The 21,566-nt window shown below is 35.1% G+C and overlaps 1 protein-coding gene across 7 annotated transcripts in view; it reads right to left on the minus strand.

Moving 5' to 3' along the window:
- CTNNA3 (catenin alpha 3) overlaps positions 1 to 21,566 on the minus strand; it is a 416,441-nt gene that overhangs the window by 311,057 nt on the left and 83,818 nt on the right. For all 7 annotated transcript variants that reach the window (XM_048946506.1, XM_048946507.1, XM_048946508.1 and 4 more), the window contains exons 6-7: positions 20,840 to 21,103; positions 13,272 to 13,475 (exon numbers count right to left, since the gene is read on the minus strand). In XM_048946506.1, the coding sequence (XP_048802463.1) occupies positions 13,272 to 13,475; positions 20,840 to 21,103 (468 nt within the window). The remainder of the gene's footprint in view (positions 1 to 13,271; positions 13,476 to 20,839; positions 21,104 to 21,566) is intronic.

A 21,566-nucleotide genomic window follows, 5' to 3' on the forward strand; every position in this document is an offset into this window, starting at 1 on the left:
TGCCTTCCTTGCTAATGAAAACCTTTTACTTCAGTTTTTTTTCCTATCATTAAATATCTTCTGTATATCTGAGTAATCAGTAGGACAATATCATATAAATCATACAAATCATTAAGAGTGATAAAGTTGGCCTTAGATATACATATATATATATATATATATATATGTGATCCGAAAGCAGTAAGACCACAGAGAAAAAGTAGACAGACACTATATGCAAACATTTATATCTCTATTGTCTATTTTGAGAGGCAAATAAACATATCAGAACTTCTTTGTTAACAATGGTTACTGCTATTGATCTTGCTCACCTAAGAGTTTAAAGAAACCCAGGGAAATGGAAAAGTAAATTAAAGGCAGAATTATAAGGGAAAAAAAGCTTTTCATGATGTACAAACACAAAATACTGCTCATATGAAAATCCAAGTACATGGAGCCATGCCAATACATAATGCTTGCTCATCAAAAGCAGACAAAGGTCTGATACAGCTTACTGGTATATTTTCCCATGAAGAGCACAATTTTCAAGACCAACTTACAACGGAAACCTTAGAAAATAATTCAAAAACTAAGAAAATGTTATAAGAGTACAATGTTTAAATTATGAATTGTGGCATTTACTGATGTATAATCACTGAATGTACAGATGTTATAATTATGAAATATCACAGAATCACAGAATTGCAGGGGTTGGAAGGGACCTCCAGAGATCATCGAGTCCAACCCCCCTGCCAAACCAGGTTCCCTACAGCAGGTCGCACAGGTAGGCATCCAGGCAGGTCTTGAACATCTCCAGAGAAGGAGACTCCACCACCTCCCTGGGCAGCCTGTTCCAGTGCTCCGTCACCTCACTGTAAAGAAGTTCTTGCGCATGTTTGTGCGGAACTTCCTATGCTGCAGTTTCCAGCCGTTTCCCCTTGTCCTGTCTCCACTCACCACTGAAAAGAGTCCGGCCTCGCCATTCTGCCCCCCACACCTTAGATATTTGTAGACCTGGATCAGGTCCCCTCTCAGTCTCCTTTTCTCAAGGCTGAACAGACCCAGTTCACTCAGCCAGAGAGTTTGGCTAAGCAGTTATTATACCCAAAGAGAATAGATAGAATGCTTACCTGTATCCTGGGCTCACTAAGAAACTCCAGAGGAGGGGACCTCCAGAAGAGACCCTTCCCCACTGGTAGCCAGCTCTTAAATGGGTCTAGGAGAGGTGCAGCCTGGCTCCACCCCTTGCCCAGCACAGGTGAATTGCCTTCACCTGTGCTCCCAGGGCTGACTCGTTGCTCAGGTTCAGGCCATGATTCAGCAGTTCCCAAACAACTGATAACTTAGCTGAAATCTTATAAGTTACTCCTTTTCTAAGTTTTCAGCTCTGTCTCCCAGACATTAAAGATAAACAAGCAAAACAGCAGTTAAGAAGAGGGAAGTGCTAACTGCCAATAACAGCTTTTGAGATCCTTACAGTTACTACTTGGGCAGAAAGACAATATCTTCTTTAAAGTTACCCAAAAATGGACCATTTCATTGGAAACCATCTTGTACTACACCACAAGTTTTGCAAAATACCTTGAACTAAAATTTTGTTTTTATCTACACTAGCGGAAGATTAATAGCCAAAAATGAGGAAAGGTAAAATAGGAAACAGAGAAGCAGACATAAAAGGAAGTTCCCCTGTAGAGGGGCCTCGCTTTGGCAGGGGTTGGACTAGAAGATCTTCAGAGATTCCTTCCAACAATTCTGAGATTCTGTGAAAAGATCCAGCTGTGAATAATTCCAAAGAACTTGACAAAAGTATGACACTGGGCAGCATGATAGCAGGCTAATAAAAGCAAGTAAATGGGAAGTAATGAAAATAGGAAGGTACAGATTAAACTGCTTGTTTACATTAATCAGATGCAATCCTGTGGGGGAAAAATAGTTAACACATTGGCGTCTAGATTAAACATGCTGTCTACTTCATCAGCCATTTCAGAAGAAAAGATGAGTAAGATGTTATGTTGTATTAGAAGGGTAGGATAGTAACACACACATACACATATAGAGAAACAGACAGAGACTGCCATATGAACTGGTGGCATGTTTTCAGCTACAATACTTCTGGTTTTAGATATCAAGGTAGATACATTAGTCTTTCTTCTGATAAAAATGGCTCTTACTCTGTGGATATAAGTTTAAAAACAATAGTTTTTGTTTCTGTTTTCTTAAATGCATCTTCTATCTTTTGTAAAAGCACACTGAAAAAAAATAAAATGCTCTCAAAATTCATATAAAAATAATAGCTTTGCAGTCAGATATACGTGATTTAGGGATGATGAGGCAGACTTCGTGGGTTGAAGAATCTTATGAATCTTTCCTAATTTCTTTTGTGAAAAGGGGAACTGCTAAAGGAAAAGATAGATTACATTTGCCTGTGGGTAATAAGGCTCCTTATAAGGAGAAGCAGCATAGACTGAATAGTTACACACAGTTTGAGTGAAAGGAGCCATACAGAATCTAGTTCTGGTCGGAAAATTACCTGCAACAAAATACTGATAAATAACGAGTGAGGAAAATGGGAGAAATGACATTTTATTCAACTCTTTTCTTTTAGTAGTTCGCTGAGCTTAAACAGTAAGTCAAGCCGGAATTTCTTCTACAGAGTGCAGAAGCAATGAAATACCTTCTGCCTTGCAGAAATTCTTCCATCTTGCATGAATGTCAGTAGAAAAAGAAAATAGCAAAACTGCATAGAGGAAAAGTGAAAACATCAAAGAGGTCACAATTTCATACTATTAAAAAAAAAAATTGACAGCATTTTTAAAAAGTATTTTTTTCCAAGAAAGGTATAAGACATTGTATTGCATGTGGGCGTCTGCCAATATAGACAACAGTGAAAAGCACAGCATTAAGTATTCAGCAAAAAAACTATTCTCTTTAAAAAGTTAAAAAGAGCCATTTAAAAAGATGTATGTACCAGACACTACACAGCTCCCCTTTTTATATCCACAGAAATAAGTTTCACTCCTAGAAACAAAGAGACTTTCTAGCTCCACTAATGTCAGTTCAAGCTCCACCACTGGCCTCAGCAGATCTGACATTTAAAAGTAATTGAGATTTTGGCCTTTTTGTAGTTGAGAGAATTAGCAGCAGAAAGAAGAATTAGAGTTTTATTTAGCATAGTTTGAGAAAAGCAATAGACACAACACGATGGATGAGCACACAGCGAAGTACTTGCCTGCAGCCTTCTGAAATTTCTCCTATACTTAAAAGCACGTTTAATGAGAGCACCTCCTTCCATCTCATACTGAAAGAGCCAACCCATCCAAAAAGAGATTTAAAATCTGAAATTAGAAGCCTTTACTGTGATTGGTCCCTCTCAGTCAGAATTCAGATGGAGTCCCTTGTACCTTCTCATAATGAAAAGTAAAAAAGACTTTCAGCCACTGAAGGTAAGCTGTATCACAACACAATTGTGTAAGAGGAGAAAAATCTATTCTGCAATATAAAAGAAATTAAAAATCAAGTGTTGGTCATACAATGCCTCCTCTGCTCATAACATATCCTTTCTCCAAATTTGTACTCACACTAAGTATTCTCAGTGATTTTACTTTTTAAGATGCGAAAATCGGACATAAATCCCATAAGATCCACAGAAAAAGTATTTCCTTTCTCTAAAGTATCCTCCAAGAGAGACACAATCCAAAGCTTGGTAAACTGCAGGCATGGGTCTCAAGTAGGCTCAGCTGTGCTCAAAGAAAGGGCATACTCCCTTCCTCCAGTAAGGCTCTATATGAACAAGGGCTAACAGAGACCAATAAGAAAAATTAGCAACCCTTCTCCCTGCCTCATAGCCAAAATACAACATGCAGTAACATTCAATAAATAGTACACAATCAAACAGCAAAAATGATACCATTAATCACATAATCCCAGTACAGAAGTCAGAGCTTATATAACAGTCCATAGACCAAAAGTGTCAGAATAAGTTAATTTTTTCTTTTTTGTACTTTTAGGATCTTGAGGCTATTTTCAAGGTTGCTTTACGTACTACTTCAGCACAAGCCAACAAGATATTGAATGAGAATTCATTAGCAGCTGGTCAAGTGTAAATAGTACATCAATCATGTTATTTCCTTACTGACGGCAAATTTAATTTCAACTCAGGAAAAAGCCTGTGTTTTGAACAGTGAAATACATCACATAAAATAGTGACATTTGATAGTATGTCTTTAGATTCTCAAGTCTATAGGGAGAAAAACAGCTTGATGCATAATGAAGCCCTTTTTCCTTCATAACCACCAAACACATTTGGAACAAGTAAAGCAGATGAATGAACTACAGTTTGTTCTAGAATAAATTCATTTGTTTTTGTCTAACACTCCAGTAGAACTTCTGGAAGAACTGCTCTCTTTTGTCTTATATTTACAAGATTTCCACCAAATAAAAAATACGTATTCTTTGCTGTCCATTAAATATCAACCATTTACTATACAGGGATCTTTATTGTGAAAACCTGAACAGGTCAATAAAAAAGAGAAAAAGTGGCACCCGCTGACATTCACTGACACTTGTTGAATGCTTACAGAGACCAACTGGTGAATGTGAATGCAGTGAGGCAGTGCATGGTGAGTTTCAGCAGTAGAAACAGTGACATGAAAGACCAGCCACATTCTGGATAGCCATGCACAGCTGTCACACTAAAATGACGATTGTCTCGATTAGCTCATTCATGCAAATCGGCTAATGGTGATGACTATGTTTAAACTAGTACTTTTTAGCTGAGAATTTGCTCTATCAAAACAGTGCTCTTGTGCTCTTTCTTTCTTTTACTTTCCTTGGAAGTAAATAAGAGGCATAACTTTCAGAGTGAGCTGCATATTAAATGCATAAAGAACACGCTGAGAACATAAACATTTCACAACACGCAGTCTGTCAAGCTGGCTGTTTCTCTGCCTGTTAGCGATTTTTATTGGGTTGATTAAATGTCATTTATGACACTCTTCTTGGAGTCAAAAGAAAGCAAAGAAATATTATCTTTTGCATATAGACAGTAGGAAAAGCAACACTGACACTTCTATAGTTATTTGATTGTTAAAACAATACATATTAAACATTGAGTACAATGGTAACATTTAATACTAAATATAATTTATTCTTTTTTTTTTTTTTTTACTAATATTCTTAAGTTGTTGCAAATTTCTGTCAGAAGAAATGCTAGAAATTTCTTTTTTGTTGGCAAGGTACTGCTGTTTGGTTTTTGCTGTTACTGTTTTACAATGTATAATAGCTTTCTTCAGAGAAAAAAGTTAATATGAGAAAACATACAAATGTAATACTTTCATTTAATCTTGTACAGCAGAATTTCAATCAGCTCTTTCTTGTTAAGTTCAAGTTCATGAACAGATTATGGGACATAAAATTCTTGGATGGATTCTGCAATACTAAATTTAGATAAATCTAATGTAGTTATAAATATGGTAGGGTAAAAAAGATTCCCACTAATATGATCAGATGAATCACTGTCAGCCATACTATTTTCATGCCAACAGCTTATGAGGAAACTCGTACTACTCAATAACTTCTTTTGTATATCCATCCTGCCTACATCCTCTGGAGAAGAAGGGCTATAGGAGTAATACGTCAATTTAAATCTGTGAAAACACTTCCCTCTTTCATGAGCCCTCAATTCTGCACCAGGTGCAATTTGCAGATTCATGCAGAGCTGCCCTCCATTCTGAAAAGGAACAGTTTTATGTCCTGAGAGATGACAGAAATGGGACTTGTCCAGAGAGATAAACTTCTTGCTGTTCTATGCCAACATATCACACAGCAAAGCATTAAGTTGTTGCTTAAAGTTATTTTCTCCTATTCACATGGCATCCAAACTGACTATTGATCTTAATTTCTCTACAAAAGAGCTAAATATATTCTGAAAGAAAGGAGCAAAGGGAATTCCTTCAATGGTTATTTCCTTTCACAGACGGATAACTCTTCATATTCGATGTTAAGGTTTAGAAAAAATTAGAAACATTGAATAGAAAAGATTATCCCAGATTATTGCTAAATACAGCCTCTAGTTAGGTAACTGGCTTATCCTTTTCTTCTACCTTCACATAAATTTTCTTTAATATTCGCTACTGGTAATGAAACAATATTTTAAAAAATCATGGTAACATAAGATTGCAAGGATTTTTCAGTAAGAGTAATTAGAAGAATTTACTTAATGTATGCTACTAAACTTTGCAGCTGTTTGATTTGAGACATGTATTTTCTCCACACACTCTACAACAAAAACAAAGTTGGCACCACAGGCTTAGAAATAACCACAAGAGGCAGTTTTTCAGTCCAGCTGATCTTGAAAGGGTCTTTTTTTTTTTTCCCTGTTGCTGTTTTTTAAATTAATATGGTAAGAATTTGCTCTTCTGTTTACTTTCTCAGCCTTCTGATCACATGCTACTCACAATTACAATAACACAAGAATGTGTACTTCCTTTTAATTTTTAGTTAATTAGAAAAAAGAATAGCACATCAGATAAAGAACTATGGAAAAATAATACATCGAAACAAAAGGTAAAACAAAAGGGAAATGCCAATAAATGTTTTTAATAGTCATGGAGAGAGTCTATAAAAGCCACGTTTTATTTGTCTTTACAGGAAAAAAAATAGAATTGCAAAATTTTAATTTACATCCTCTGGTCTCCAGTCCCTAATTGGCTGAAGTTTTAAAATCACTGTTTTAAGTTCCAGCTGAACAGTAAAGAAAGAATCAGCTTCTTATGCAACTGTTTTACAATACTGTACTGATTTCATCAGAAAGTCATTACAACTTACTTCACATGAAACTCCACTCTTCATTCCTCATGAAAACAATAGAAGCTAGGAAAGAAATTATTATCTGACAGGTCAGATATAAACTATGCAGACAGTTCCATTTCAGAGAGAAGTCTCATTTGCTGGTATAAGTGAAGAATTACAACATCTTGTGTAGCTACTACGTGAATTTCTTAAATCTGAGGAACTACCAATAAAGTATTTGTTTTTAGCAACACCAAAATTTTAGACAAATTTGAAAATTCAAAAGAATTTGAGGCTTGCTTAGAAACAAGAATTCTGTTTGATGCAAATTTGGATTTGTAATTGATTTTATAATATCAATAACTTTGAAGGATCAATGATTTTTTTTAATAACTGTTATATAAAGTAGTAAATATCTTCAAATTTGAAAGCAAATACAATTTAGAAATATATTTGAAGAAAAATCAGCTACTCTATATGAAGGCAGCAGAAACGCATTCTGAAATACCAGACTTCAGCAGTGCCCCTAGAAATGACACACTAACGGTTAGAAAAATGATAAGTTTAAGATTCTTAAGAAAACAGGAAAGTGGTTAAGAAAAACTTCACATAATGACAGCAATTTTGCACAAACTGTAAAATATATACATCTATCTCTGTATATATTAAATAGATAGGTGGATGTTCCAATAACAAGCATTTGTTATATTTTCTTCCAATGTTTTAATTACCACAATCAAGGATTTATTTCATCTTGGGAAGAGGAAATGCTACTGCATTGAAAGTTCCTTAAAAACAGAAAACAGTTTTCAACATATATACCTAACAGCACCTGATATACCTAACAGCAGAGGAAGTATATCAAATTCAAATTAGAAATTACTGTACAGAATCACCCTCTGCAGAGCCATGAGTTGGTCATCACCCTACATTACTGCAATGAAAGCCCTTAAATTAACATCAGATTAATCCTAGAAATAGCTTGGTTCAGAATCATTAAATGAAAAACAAAGCTTAAGAATGAGAAACCTTTTATTATATATATCTAGTTCATGTCTGATCTGAGTTTACCAGAAATTCTGCAAGACCACAAAGGTAAATTTAGCTGTAGCTTATTTTTTATCTGTAAATCTATTCAGGAAATTTGCTAGATTACTTTTATTGTTTAAACATACTAAAATCTTCTTTCCAAACATTTAATACCTAATTTCCCTTTATAACTCTTAGACAAAGCCAACAGCAGAAAAATAATTTTCAATTATACTTACATATAAAAGCTCACTATAGAAGTATTTAAAGTCACCTTAAGTACCTAGCCAATATCAGCAAGACAATTATGAGAATTACATGCTTTCCTCTGTAAATGCCAGCAAAATATGCCATATGGGCATACTAATTTTACTGGATTTTTTTTTTTTTTTTTTTTTTCCCCAAAGACATCATATTTGAGAAAGTCATTAAAAACCCTGAATAGACAAGATCCAAGTGATGCTTTCCACCCACACACCATACACATTTTAATCCATTCTTTCTACAGAAAAATATCTGAATAAAAGCACTGTTACACATTTTGCTGTTTAGAAATTCAGGGAAAAATAAAGAAAAATCCTTAACCTGCTGGTAAAGACCACTCAATACATAAGTAAAACAAGGCACTAGTACTCCACAGCACTAAAATATGAGTCAAGACCAAGCGTAAGACCCAGAACTATGCCAGCAATAAAAAAATCTTATTTTCCACCCTTTTTCTGTTTTTAAATTTCCAGTGTTTGGGCTCACAGAAGTGAACAGCAATTACAATTTGAAATCTACACAGATGCAATTGCACAAGTTCCAACTACCCAGCATGTCTTTCTTACAGCCAGACCTTCCCCATCCACATCAATACATGACTCAGTCCTACACACTGTTTTGTTGGTTGTTGGTTTTCTTTTAGCAAGAGAACATGAAAACTCAGCAGATTACAATCCATTCCTGTCTTAGGTAACACCCCCATTACCAAATATCCTTGTTTGCCTGGTGCTATTATTCTCACGTACAATTCGCATGCTTAGATCCAAACATGCCTCAAATCCAAATGTGTCCTGTATTGAGAAGTTGTGGACACAAGCCCATGGTGAAGCAGAAAGTTTCAAACAACATTCAGGGAACCCACAGAAATGAAGTTCCACAGCTGTACTAGCAAGGTAAAATTAATTATTAGACTCCCATCACTTTCTTAATAATCTCAGTAAGAGACTGAAACTACCCCTGGTGGGAGCAGGGAAGGTTTGACTATGCTCCTTGCCAAACTCAGTACGTATAATACAGCGGTGGCACAGTAAGAAGCAGCAAACACCATCACCTACGGCACAAGAATCACAGGCACCTCCAAAGCTGCCAACAAAGTTACGGAGCTGATGACAGTTTGCACGTTCACACGTGTCTGTGACTTGTGAGCGAGACACTTCTGTGAAATACTTTTTAACAGAAGAAACGATTCCGTGGTACAGACACATTTTTCAATCTGTATCAAGTTGGCTACTTTCTTTAGAAAGAACAAAATTTTGTTTTCAGAAACATTTTCTGATATAAATACAGATTTGATACACTTTTCAAGATTACAAACTTTTTAATTGGCAACAACAATGCAAGTAATTTTACTGACCTTATTTGCCCCCAATCTTAGGTAATTTTAAAATAAAAACCTAGTTAAGAAACAGGTGACTTTGAAATACACAACAAATAAGAAATTGCAATGTATGAGGAAAGGTATAAAGTATACTAGCTAAGCATGAACAACAAAATACAGCTATACATTCAACCAACACCCTGAAAAATCCTGAGAAACTAATAAACTCTAATTTCAGGAAACAACATTCCAAAGAGAAAAAACTTTAACTCAAGAAATCAGCTATCACAATATACCCCACCTTCTTTCAACATTTTTTCTGCCTTGCTTGAATAATCTAGCAAGTGATCTTTATTCAAATCCACAGGTGGTGCAGAATAATTACTCAGTTATACCATGCCTACTAATGAAAGCAGAGAAAGCAGTGCCTGTCATCCTAATAGATGCTCACTACAGCCCACTTTAACACACATGCACAACTCACAACCCTATTATTCTTTTTCATCACCCAGGTGAGTGCATATCCCTATTATGACTGGGAATAAAAGCAAAAGGAAAACTCAAGAAACATGAGTGAAAATTGTTGAACTCCAGTACATCCAATAATTTTCAGTTTTGAAGGATGAACAAAGACATGACAATAGCTTGTCCTCAGAAGAATGCAAGTGCTTATTACTAGAACAAAATGATTGTTCCTATAAATACATTATTATCCACTCACCACAGTATCATTCTACCACAGATAAACTATCCAAATTCACATTAGTAATTTCTGCTATTTGATGTTCTGAAGTGCAAATGTATGTACCAATACAAATCTCTGCACAAAATTAAGAGACAATAGTAACAGCACACAAATAATCCAGAAACATCCCCCCAGAAATTGTCTTTCAAAAGAAGTATAAATACAATATGACTAAATTATTTTGTGGATAAAAAAATCTTAAGCCGCTTGGAGACCAAGTGGGCCTCTACTATTTTGTTTAAATATCCGTCACATCACCTCACTGTGACACAGCCCCTGTGATAAGTAGCCACTTACATAAATGGCAGTGTCTGTTTAAAAGATGTTCCTTCCAGCCTGCAGTAAAAGCCCTAAATTTCAATCACTGACTCCAAGAGGCTCCTAATTTTATGGTTTCTTCTGGTTTCTTCTAATTTTATGGTTTCTAATAAACCATTCTTCTGGTTTATTAGACACTTAGAATAATTGATAAATAAAAAACAAATTTAGGAACAACAAAGGCTACATTCCTCATTGTTTCAAATAGAAACAAATCAAAAGTTCCTGTACATATGTTTAGTATAGTCAGACCTACAGAGTCAAAGGCTTTGTTGAAGTCTAGGTAGATTGCACCTGCAACCTTTCCCTCAACCACCAGGCTGATCATCTGGTCATAGAAGATGAGGTTGGTCTGGAGGGACCTGCTTTTCATGAACTCATGCTGGCTGAGTCTGATCCCCTGGTTATCCCTCATATACTGCATGATTGCAATCAAGATTATCTGCTTCATAACCTTCTCCAATACTGAGATCAGGCTGACAGACCTGAATTTATTCTCCTCCCCATCTCTGTATTCCAGCTCAGGGAGCTAAGTAGCCTTGGAATAACAGGCCTATTAAACAAAGCATACCTTGATGGTTACAAGGCAAGGAAAAATTCTGCTCATGCTCAAACTGAGATGCAGAGCCTCTGTACCTCAGGGCACAAATACACCATGAGACCATACATGTGGATTCGCACAAAAATGCACTGTGTAGAACTGGGACTAGCAGAGCATGGTAGTGCTCCCAGAGACAGGGAAAGAGTTCACCACCTTTTTCTTAACTTGTACTGTGTTAACAAATGGTTTGCATAACATCTACAGCTCATTCAATTCACATTTCTAACTTACTGAAATGATTAATACAAGAGTCCAGAAAGTGGTAATAAACCAACACACTCTACTGAATTTATTCTCAATTCTTCTGAGTTAGAGTTATAAAATAAAGTAATTGACATCTAAAAATCTTCTCACTGAAAAACTTATTTAATCCTGTCTCAGTAATAGCCATAAACAAGCACTGGTGGTAGTATATCCACTGAGTTCAGCATTAATTGCATAAGCAGATCAAGAGCACTGAAGAAAACTAAAAATCTTTCAACTCTCTCCTGTCATTTTATCAGTGTAACACATTCGTTAGACTTTTTCATATTTCCTCCTTTATACTTTCCTCCTCATACTTGCAACTGTATTCAGACTGTGTGTTTTGCAGCAAATTATATAATACTTTCCCTATTTGCCATATTTAAACAGCTACTACTTGACTTTCTCAAGTTTGCACTTTGAGTTGAGCAATATATTCTTCATTTACCTTAGCCTGCATTATGTAACTCTAGAAATATTATTGTTTCTGAGATTAAAAAAAAAAAGATAATCACAGTTTTGTTCTAAAGGTAAAAATTTCAGACCATGTGACTTACAATCATATATTTTGACTTCTTCCAAATATAATTCAACCCTTTTTTTTCAGACTGATATGTATTGTTATACATCAAATTAGCAAACTTCCATACTTCCTGTCTACTTCGGGTTGTTGCTTTTCCTTACTGAACTTTCTGCCATTTATGAGCAAACTTGATCTAGAACAGATGCTGCAACAGACACCTGCAGCAGATGGTATCAGATACCAATGTATCGAGCTAACCATAGAAATGAAATATCACATGGCTAACCCATGTCTATAGGACCACCAAAGGTACAAGAAATGTGTAATATTCAATTGAAACTGCTGACAGATTCTGAGTAAAAATTAGTAAATACATCTTTATCTCATATAAGGAATGAATGAGGAATTGGAATTCGCAGGTAATTACAGAAAAGTAATTCTTCATCTCACTTCTGTACTTTAATTTCAGGAATAAAAAAAGATTAACGAGGACAACATCAGCAAAAAGAAAATACATCCAATATGCATAAATCATTTTAGTCCCTATGCTTTGTTACCCTAATCACAATAGGATATGACAAAGAAAATACTCTCATTAGAACAGTTATGGTCTAGTTTAACTATTACAGCTTTAAAAAGAGAAAGGAAATTTGGCATCCAGAAAAAAAAAAAAAAAAAAAAAAAAACAGCTGTATCGTACAATTATTCTCTCAGTGTGGTGAATGAATCTCCAAGTACTATTTTGATAAGAACTATATACACACAAAAACTGTCTCCAGAGGAAAGGCATAATATTAACAATGTGTACACATACTAATATCTGAGCCTCCATTGTTTCATCATGCAACAAGTAAGAAGTGCTAAGTCCATTTTTAAAATCAAATGGTTATTTTAAAAAACTATATTAATTTTCAAAAACTCACAGATGAATTGCCCTATGAGAATTTCACACTACTAGATTTCTGGATTCACTGATCATCCTAGCTTTCTAATTTAGCAGTTAAGTCATTTCTGCCCTTGTAATTCAATGCCCTTGAACAAATCAAACACGGTGATGTAAACACTCTAAAATTATATCTCAGGCATCAGATTTTAAGAGGAAATAGGAAGGTGAAATTATGATGAAACTTTTGTTCATAGCATAAGAAGAATCACATATATTCTGTACTAGTTATTGTTCACAATAAGTATAAAATTATATAAACACGCATGCCATACCTGTTATACAGCACTTTCCATAGTCTGTACAACATAATTGAATTTTTACTCATTCTGGAGGTCTGTACTCAGGTTTAGGTTAAATTTATATATAGACGAGTTTTCCTTTCAACCTTGTGAAGATCACGATGAGAAATAGAGGTTAAACCACAAGCGATTACAAGACATTCATGCCAAATTACTTCTATTCAATACATATTCACAACAAACATTTCTTAAAAAAGAGAAAAGTCTGGTTACCTACATTGTTTATGTACTCAGAAAGCAGGTCTTGGAGAGCTTGACGGATAGCGTTGCACTCAGCAATGATGCGCTCTCGATGGAAATCACGTGTGCAGGAAGAATCAGCTAGCAAAGCTGCTCCACTGATAATAGCTTCCAAACGTTTCTCTAGCGATGGCCTTATTTTGTCTTCACTCACTAAAAGAGGGTCCTGGATGATCAAATGCTGGAAAGTATTTTTAGAAAGTAAAGGTAAGAATAGTCAGCCTACTGAAGTTGCCACTTTGTTTTTCATCTGCATGAACCACAGTGACATTAGTCTTCTTCAACTTCCAACTAGCTCTTTCATCTTGATGTCAAAAATAGTCCAAGGACTATGGCAGATCCCAGTCTCCTTACACTGGCTACAGGCACAGATCATTTGTAGACAAAACCAAATTCTCTCTGCCAGCAAGATCTCACTAGTTCTAGTCCAATATCCATGTCATGAAATTCTGCTTGCCTGGATTCAGTGCTAAACTGGTATCTGAGCTTTCCAGCTTCAGCTCTTTCACAGCAAAGTGCCTCACAGAATAAGATCACATCTACCTACTTGCCATGTTGACATCTTCTGATGTCACAACTACCTCATTTCCAAGTTGTCTTTGTTTCCTATTTTAACTTCATGAGACTGAGTATTTTTCATCCTTTGCTTCAGTCTCTTCTACACCTGCACCTGTCATTTCTTCTACAAGGCATTTCACTGAAATCAGAAACACTATTTGTTTTCTTTATAAATATGCATGTGCTTTTATCTATGAAGTATCTTACTACTTGGTCTCTCATTTTTTACAATATTCTGCTCCAAAACTGAAAGCTGTAAACCTCACTTTACAGGCAAAGAACTGGGGCCCTGCCAATCAGCCTCAGAGTCATACAGAAGGTATGTCTTAAAAGAGGCAACTGCATACCACACCTTTCCAAGTTCTCAGACAGCACTGTTTCTCCATTGTAAGTTTTATCACCATTGTTGTTAAAAAGTATTTGTTGAAATTGTTTCTTGTCCCCATCTGGATTTCTTGACTTCCTCATTCCCCCATATAGTGGGTCTGCCATGCACTTGCCTTGAAATTTTATACTAAGCTTTTATCTCTATATACAACTATAGCACTGAGTATGTGATATTTACAACTCAACTCAGTAATGTTTCATGTTTTAAGTATTTCAGAGTGGAGGCTCAGCTTTGTTTGAATTTCTATAGGGAGGGTCAGTATCTCCAATATTAGACTTGTAGAGATCAGAATGACATCTGGATAACAAACACAAACAGCAGTGACAGCTCATCACTGAGATGTTATAAGAGCAGTCTAATTCTGATGATTTTAAGTCTAATACGGTCACACACCAAGGCAGAAATTTGCTGCTGCTATGTTTAACAGGCTCAATATCCACAAAGCAAAATTAGTAGTTCAATGACTGTATTTTCAAAGGACACCAAAGCATCCTCTTGCTTTTCACCAGCTCTGATAAGCAAAAGCAATGAAGTGTTTTGGCATGGTAAAACTAATTATGTTTTTGTGACAAATAAATACTCTAAGGAACAAGAAAGGGAGAAGTAACATTTTCATACATTGCAAAAGCAAGTATACTGGAAAAAGCTTCAGCATTTAAAGAAATTCAAACTACTCATTTTTAATCAAACTGAACATCTGAATTTGTCATTTCTGTCCAGATCGTCAAGTCTCTATTCCACATAAGTCCACTTAGCTGGATCCATATTCGAAGCTATCAGAAAAAACATATTAAACAAGAAAACCATGCCATATATCCTGAAGTGGAATTCAGGTCAGGTGAGCCAGAATTTATCTGTGCTATTAAATATGTGAACTGCTTTTAAGCCAGAAAATTTTAATTATTTTTCCAATTTAGATTTCAAGTACTGTCTAGCTTAGGAAGTTCTAAAAGTACTAAGAAAAAAAATCTTGTATTACAACATGAATATCTAGGAAAGGGAACATCAGTTACCTTCAATTTTGTAGTTTATATTACTTTTTAGTGCACTATTACATAATATCTAGAGTTAGGGAGATTAAGTCTTTTTGTTACAGGTTTAATTCTCCTATCTTTTCCAGAATACACAACAATCTCTTTGGAACAGCTGTGAGATTCTCCAGAGAAACTAGAGAAAAATCAGACTTAATTATCTGAGTATTTCCAAATGAAGTATTTTAATACTGCCATCAGGCAGCACAGGTGATTTCTGCAATACTCAGTTTTAAATGGAAGTTTGTTATTTGCCATCCTGCTGGAGCAGTGTAGGTTTCTAAATGTTTCACCTTCACTATTGATCCATAGCTCTGAAGTCAACCACCTCATTTAAAAGTACTCTTACTATTTAAGTACTCTCAGTACATAAGCCTATTAACATACATAACATGACTGGACACCAAACCTTATTAAGTAGCTTCTAAAATCCTGGGGATAAAAATTTCAGGCTGCTATTCTACTTCCTATCAGAAACTGGTACTACTCAAACTCTAGTCCTCAAATTTCACAGTGACCAGAAGGAAAACGTACTTCTGAGAATCTGTCTCACATTCACCATGTTGATTTGGGAATTTTAATACCACAACAGAGTATCCAAAAGAAATAAATAAAAGCTGACTGTGCTACTGTCATTTCAATTTACAGTTGTCTCTTCTGAGACAATAAAGTCCAAAACTATATGAATTTGTGTCACTGAGTTTATGAATTTTTACATGAAGTGACAAGATATATCATTAAAATAGTTTATAGGTTTATGTCAAGAATTTTTATGCATCCAGTAGAAGCAATCTTAGATTAAGTTAAAGCAGTAATTATTTCCAAATTCTGGGTTTTTTAGCTCCTTTTGTTATCCAGAAAGAAACAGTAAACCAGAAAGGAGCTTGAATGTAAGCAGGAGGGAAGATTTAGTACTTTGAAAAGCTAATTTAATTGCACTTACCCTATTTGTATCCCTTAATAATTTTCTAACTAAAAGCTGTAGAAAACAAAATTATTCTGACAATGGAAACAATAATCTCACACGTAACTTCAGAAACTGGTATTAGGCCATAATTTTATTTACCTCTTCCCTTGCTAACAAAGCAAAGGAATAAGGGCAGTCCTCTGTTTTCAGTCTCTTGCAGAAATAAATAAGAATCATAGAGTCATAGAATCATAGAATCACCAAGGTTGGAAAAGACCTAAAAGATCATCCAGTCCAACCGTTCACCTATCACCAATAGTTCCCACTAAACCATGTCCCTCAACACAACATCCAGCCTTTTCCAAGAATTTGGAACGAGTTGAATAATTCTCAGTATTGATAACAAATTTGATTTCTGCAGTCTCCAAGAGAGAAGAAATACTAAAATTTTGTCAGGGCCTGGTAGTCTCTGCCTCTTAGGAGAAAATTCAAAGAAAAGAGAGAGAAAAGGAGCACTGCTTGCTTTCCTTCTCTATCTTCATATGCCCTCAACTCTTACTGGCAGTGGATGGAGCGAGACTGGTTTATCCAAGGCCTACAGTCAGACCTTAGCTGACTGAGCTCTTAGTTAAATATTAAGAGGCCTTTGTCCTTTTCTACAATAGCTATTTCCATATAAAGTAGGAAATTTATCTAAAGACATTTCCAGAAATGTGAAGGTAGTAAGACACCAATTGTTCACAAGTATAACATGGAAACACATCAAGAATATTAATACTGAGGTATTTTTTCCATTTTCTTCTCTTTATTGAAATTCCTTACAGCAAATGATAATATGGCTGAACACAAAGGAAAACTTCACGCTATTTATCTAGAGGCAAGCTAAGTTACTTTGTATCTCAAACATCATGCAAAAAATTATGAAAATGTAGTATAGGAAACAGAAAGAACATGGTAAGAGATGCCTTTATGGACTCTGAAATGGAGGAGAAAACAAAACCCTTTCAGTTGTCACCTCTCTAAGAAGAATGCATAACTTCAAGATCAGAATTCAAATAGTTCTCAGCAATGGGAACTTTGTATTCCTACATAACGTGTTTAATCAATGTTTTATGTACGTCTCCATTACTTCAGCTATATCCAAATACACAACAGAGCTATAAAGGAAAAGGCTTGCATTTGATCAACTAGTAAAAACTGTATGAAGCTAGACACTGATGTTTAAATATTTACTGGGGTTTTTTTGTTATTGTTTCTATTTTTTAAATTAACTTATATCAAAGAGATAATCTCAAACTACTCTTCCACAGCAAATGATAAGGGAAGGCATTCCAGAGGTAACAACTTTCAGAGGTGAGTATATCCATTTTTTACATGGAAGAAATGTTTATTTTGTATTAGAGATTTGAAATACATAGAATCGCTCAGGTTGGAAAAGATCTTAAAGATCATTGAGTCCAACCACAACCTAACCATACTACCCTACCTCTAACCACCCTCTGCTAAATAATGTCCCTGAGCGCCACATCCAAACAGTTTTTAAACACATCCAGGGATGGTGACTCAACCACCTCCCTGGGGAGCCTATTCCTGCTTTCAGTAAAGAGGTTTTTCCTGATATCCAAACTAAACTTACCCTGGAGCAACTTAAGGCCACTTCCCCCTGTCCCATCACCCGTCACCAGTGAGAAGAGACCAACCCCGTTCACACATTCATGTGCATCTGCCACATTCACATTACAGCCTTGAATGCCAAATTATTCTGTAGTACCTCACCTCTGCTACAGTTAAATCCTTCTGGCACTACTCACTGGATCATCAACTTCACTGCCAGATCCCTGTATCTCAAGCATTCTCAACCCTATACTATACAGCATCCATCATAACATAAAATGCACTCACAACTAGAATATTCAAGTATAACAACAGAAAGAAGTTGCACTTTAAGAAGTAGCTTTATCACAGAAGACTAAGCCATGTCTAATTGCTACAGTCAGTTAACCATTTAGTTAGCAAAATGACTGTTTTCAAATCTCAAACGAAAATTGGAAAAGAAGTTGGAAAAGGAGGCAGTTTGCAGAAAACACACAAAAAGTTGAACAAATAGTACCGGCAAAAAGCTGCTGCAGTTTAGCTCTGAACTAAATTTAAAGAAAGAAGACTACTAGGCAACAGTAACCAGGAAAATATGATTTAAGATTCTGCCCACAGATTTAATTCTAAAAGCAATTTCATAAAAAAATTCTGATCAGTATTCTAAATGGAAAAGGTAATTTGATTTCCAAACAACTGGGGAATGACAGATATGTAATAAATAGTTACACTTTTCTGCTTTAACAGGGTTAATGAGTGTTTAGCTACCTGAGATTTTAAACATAAATGAGCACCTAACCACAATTATTACTTGGCTACTTTACCCCTCATTTGCCTTCTGATCTCATGGAAGAGTGAGAGGAAGGCCAGAATTCAGATAATACCAGGCTGCATTTTCTGACATTTTGGACTGATATACAGTATTTTAACACCTCATATGTAACTATCCTGCTACATGGCCAGGGTCATTAAAGAACAACAGGTCAAATGAACACACTGAGTCAAGCATAGATGACCCGTATCATTTTGTGAGAAATCTCTTCACATTTAGAAAATGCAATACTAGTGAAAAGCATAGGTAATCTGCACCCACATACCCACTACTAAATTTGTTATAGTTTTGTGCTTAATTACAAATAATACGTTTATTCATATGGAAGCTATAAGAGAAATTCTTGAGAATCTACTGATTTAAGAAGTTAACTGTTCTAATTCTTACTATTAGCTTCCCAATTCAAAAATCTGTAATTACTCTGATACTGACAGCACTGGGCAAAGGAAGAATGACACTGCAAACCATCTATATACTAGACTGTTGGGTAAGCTCTGTGATACTTTTCTACACCGCAAATATTTAACAAGATTTGTTCCCAACAGACTATTTACTACATCGGTTTATTTCATGGCACTCTATTTGCTGCAACAAGAAAGAGCAAAAGTTATTTCAGGTCTTTAGCCCATAGAACTTTCATTAAAGAAAGAAAAGCACAATCATTTAATTCAGAAGATCATTTTTAGAAGTTTAAATTATGCTTATTTAACACATACAGCTTAAATTCCAATTTGTGGTATCTAGGTGAAAATAAATTTAAAATTCCATTTACAGAATGGCTTTTTACAAGTGAGACTTTATGTTGTTATGATTCCAATAAAAATAAATTCAATCCAGAAGAAAATTTTCCATGGAACCACTACCAAAATTCTTCTATTTTAAAATAATATTGAAAGTAAAGGCAATTAAAAAATCTCATTAAAATGTTACTGCTCACATATGCCAGAATAAATCCATCTGCAGTCAGATGATGCAAGCACTTTGCCAAATTTTGTTTTATCTTCTTGAGGTTTTTTTTCTGGTTTCATTTTACGTTTGTTTGGTTTTTTGTTGTTGGGTGTTTGTTTGTTTGTTTGTTTTTCCCTAGGTTAAACAGGGAAAGAGTAGCTCTAATTTAAACTACACTGCCATTCAGGCATCATCATATCACATCACTTAACACACAAGTGATTTTCTTTCATTTAGTAAGAAAATAGTTTACAACTTTAAAACCTAGTTTAAACAGCAAGAATGGCTGGCATATAATATGCAATCACATTCGTTTGGGGATGAAAAAAAGAGCCTGTCAAATTCAGCTTCGGGCATTACTGAAAAGTCTGTTTTGATCAATACACTACCATTACAAGATTTATAACGTATAGGGATTTCAAATTTTCTTTAACCATTCATTGCATATTTTAAACAAAATCTATTGTCATCAGTCACAATATTAATTCTCATAAGAATGTATCAACATTCAAGGCTGGCATCAGACAAAACCGAGTTTTTACAACCAAAAAGGCCCTCTGTTTTTTGGTTTTGTTTTTTTAATTTGGGCTTACATCTGCTATAGCGGATGATGAATGCAGTCCATCACCTCATCTTCAGGAGGTCTTTTACCAGTTTTAGCAAGGTAATGAAAAATTACACGTGGAAGAATCAGAAAAGTTTGAGGAAAAGGGAAAACTCGATGTGGAAGTCTAGAATTATGTTAGAAGTAGAGAAAGAGCAGACATTCTCCAAACATTTGGTTAAATACAGAAGTAAAAACATTAATCTGTTAAAGTATATTTCTCATCTCAATTTAACGTGAGTGAATTTAAAAATAAAGACATAGTTAGGTTTCTTAATCTTCAATTACATAAATTACATAATGATCCCATTGACAAGTTTCAGAGTAAATAGCATCACTTTGCATTGCACTAATTCAAACACAGTCAATGCAGCAGTGATTGCAATCATTAGAGAATCACTGTTATTTATAAACTTAACTTATGAGTTCAAGGACATTTCTGTCTCCACCATTACTTACATGCATGGACGTAATTCTTAAATGCTGTTTGAAAGAAGCAAAATAGTGAAACAAAGACTTAACTGCAAATATTATTGAATAGTGATTCTTTCCAGTGAAATAATTTAGGGTGATACTATCCAGACTAAGACTAAGGACAGCATTGATCTTTCACTCAACAGCAGTAGATGAAAACTGAAATAACTGAAATACATTGCAGTGGGAAAAGTTTAAGGGTGTACCTACCTCAAGCTCATCAAGTGCACTTCCTAGAGTAGCTCTGTAAGATGCAGGTTGTCCCTTTTTATTCCCAACTCCTTGGGAAGCATTAGAAATCACATTGAGGGCATTTTGTATTTCATTACAAATTGAATCCTTGCTGGCTGTAAGGGATGCAACATCTGAATGTTCCAAACAAGCTGAACATATTGAATGAAGAAGAGAAGAATTTTCTTTCAGGGTTGCACGTGCTGCAGCAATTTCATCTCGCTGATCACTAGATTTCAAATCCTGTCAGCAAAAGAACATGACATTTATTTCCAAAAGCACTTCAAAACTGACAAGTAGTGCATAAATGGTGTTGTTTGTTTGTTTGTTTGTTTTTGTTCATTTTTCTATCTGTAGTCTGTTTAAGGTCACAAGTTACATTTATCTAAGATTTGGAAAAATGACTACATCTATAATTGTACTTATGATGGAATCTTCTTTATCTCACAAGGAATGAAGAAGACCTATGTAAAACAATCACATTTTTTAAATTGTATTTTATAACTAGCACTATGGAATATTCACATTCTGCTCTTCTAAAAAGAATTTTCCTGTGAAAAAAGTGGCCTGGAAATCAGCTCTCTTCTCTCCTCTCCAACATGTCTATCTTAATAAGCAGTAGAGAAGGACAGAGATGTAGATAGGGTTAATAAAGGAGTCTTTGATTGCTACATCTAAACATATTTCTTGTGGTTGCATTCCTGCC

Source organism: Lagopus muta, chromosome 5, assembly GCF_023343835.1.
Source record: "Lagopus muta isolate bLagMut1 chromosome 5, bLagMut1 primary, whole genome shotgun sequence".
Taxonomy (NCBI): Eukaryota; Metazoa; Chordata; class Aves; order Galliformes; family Phasianidae; genus Lagopus; species Lagopus muta.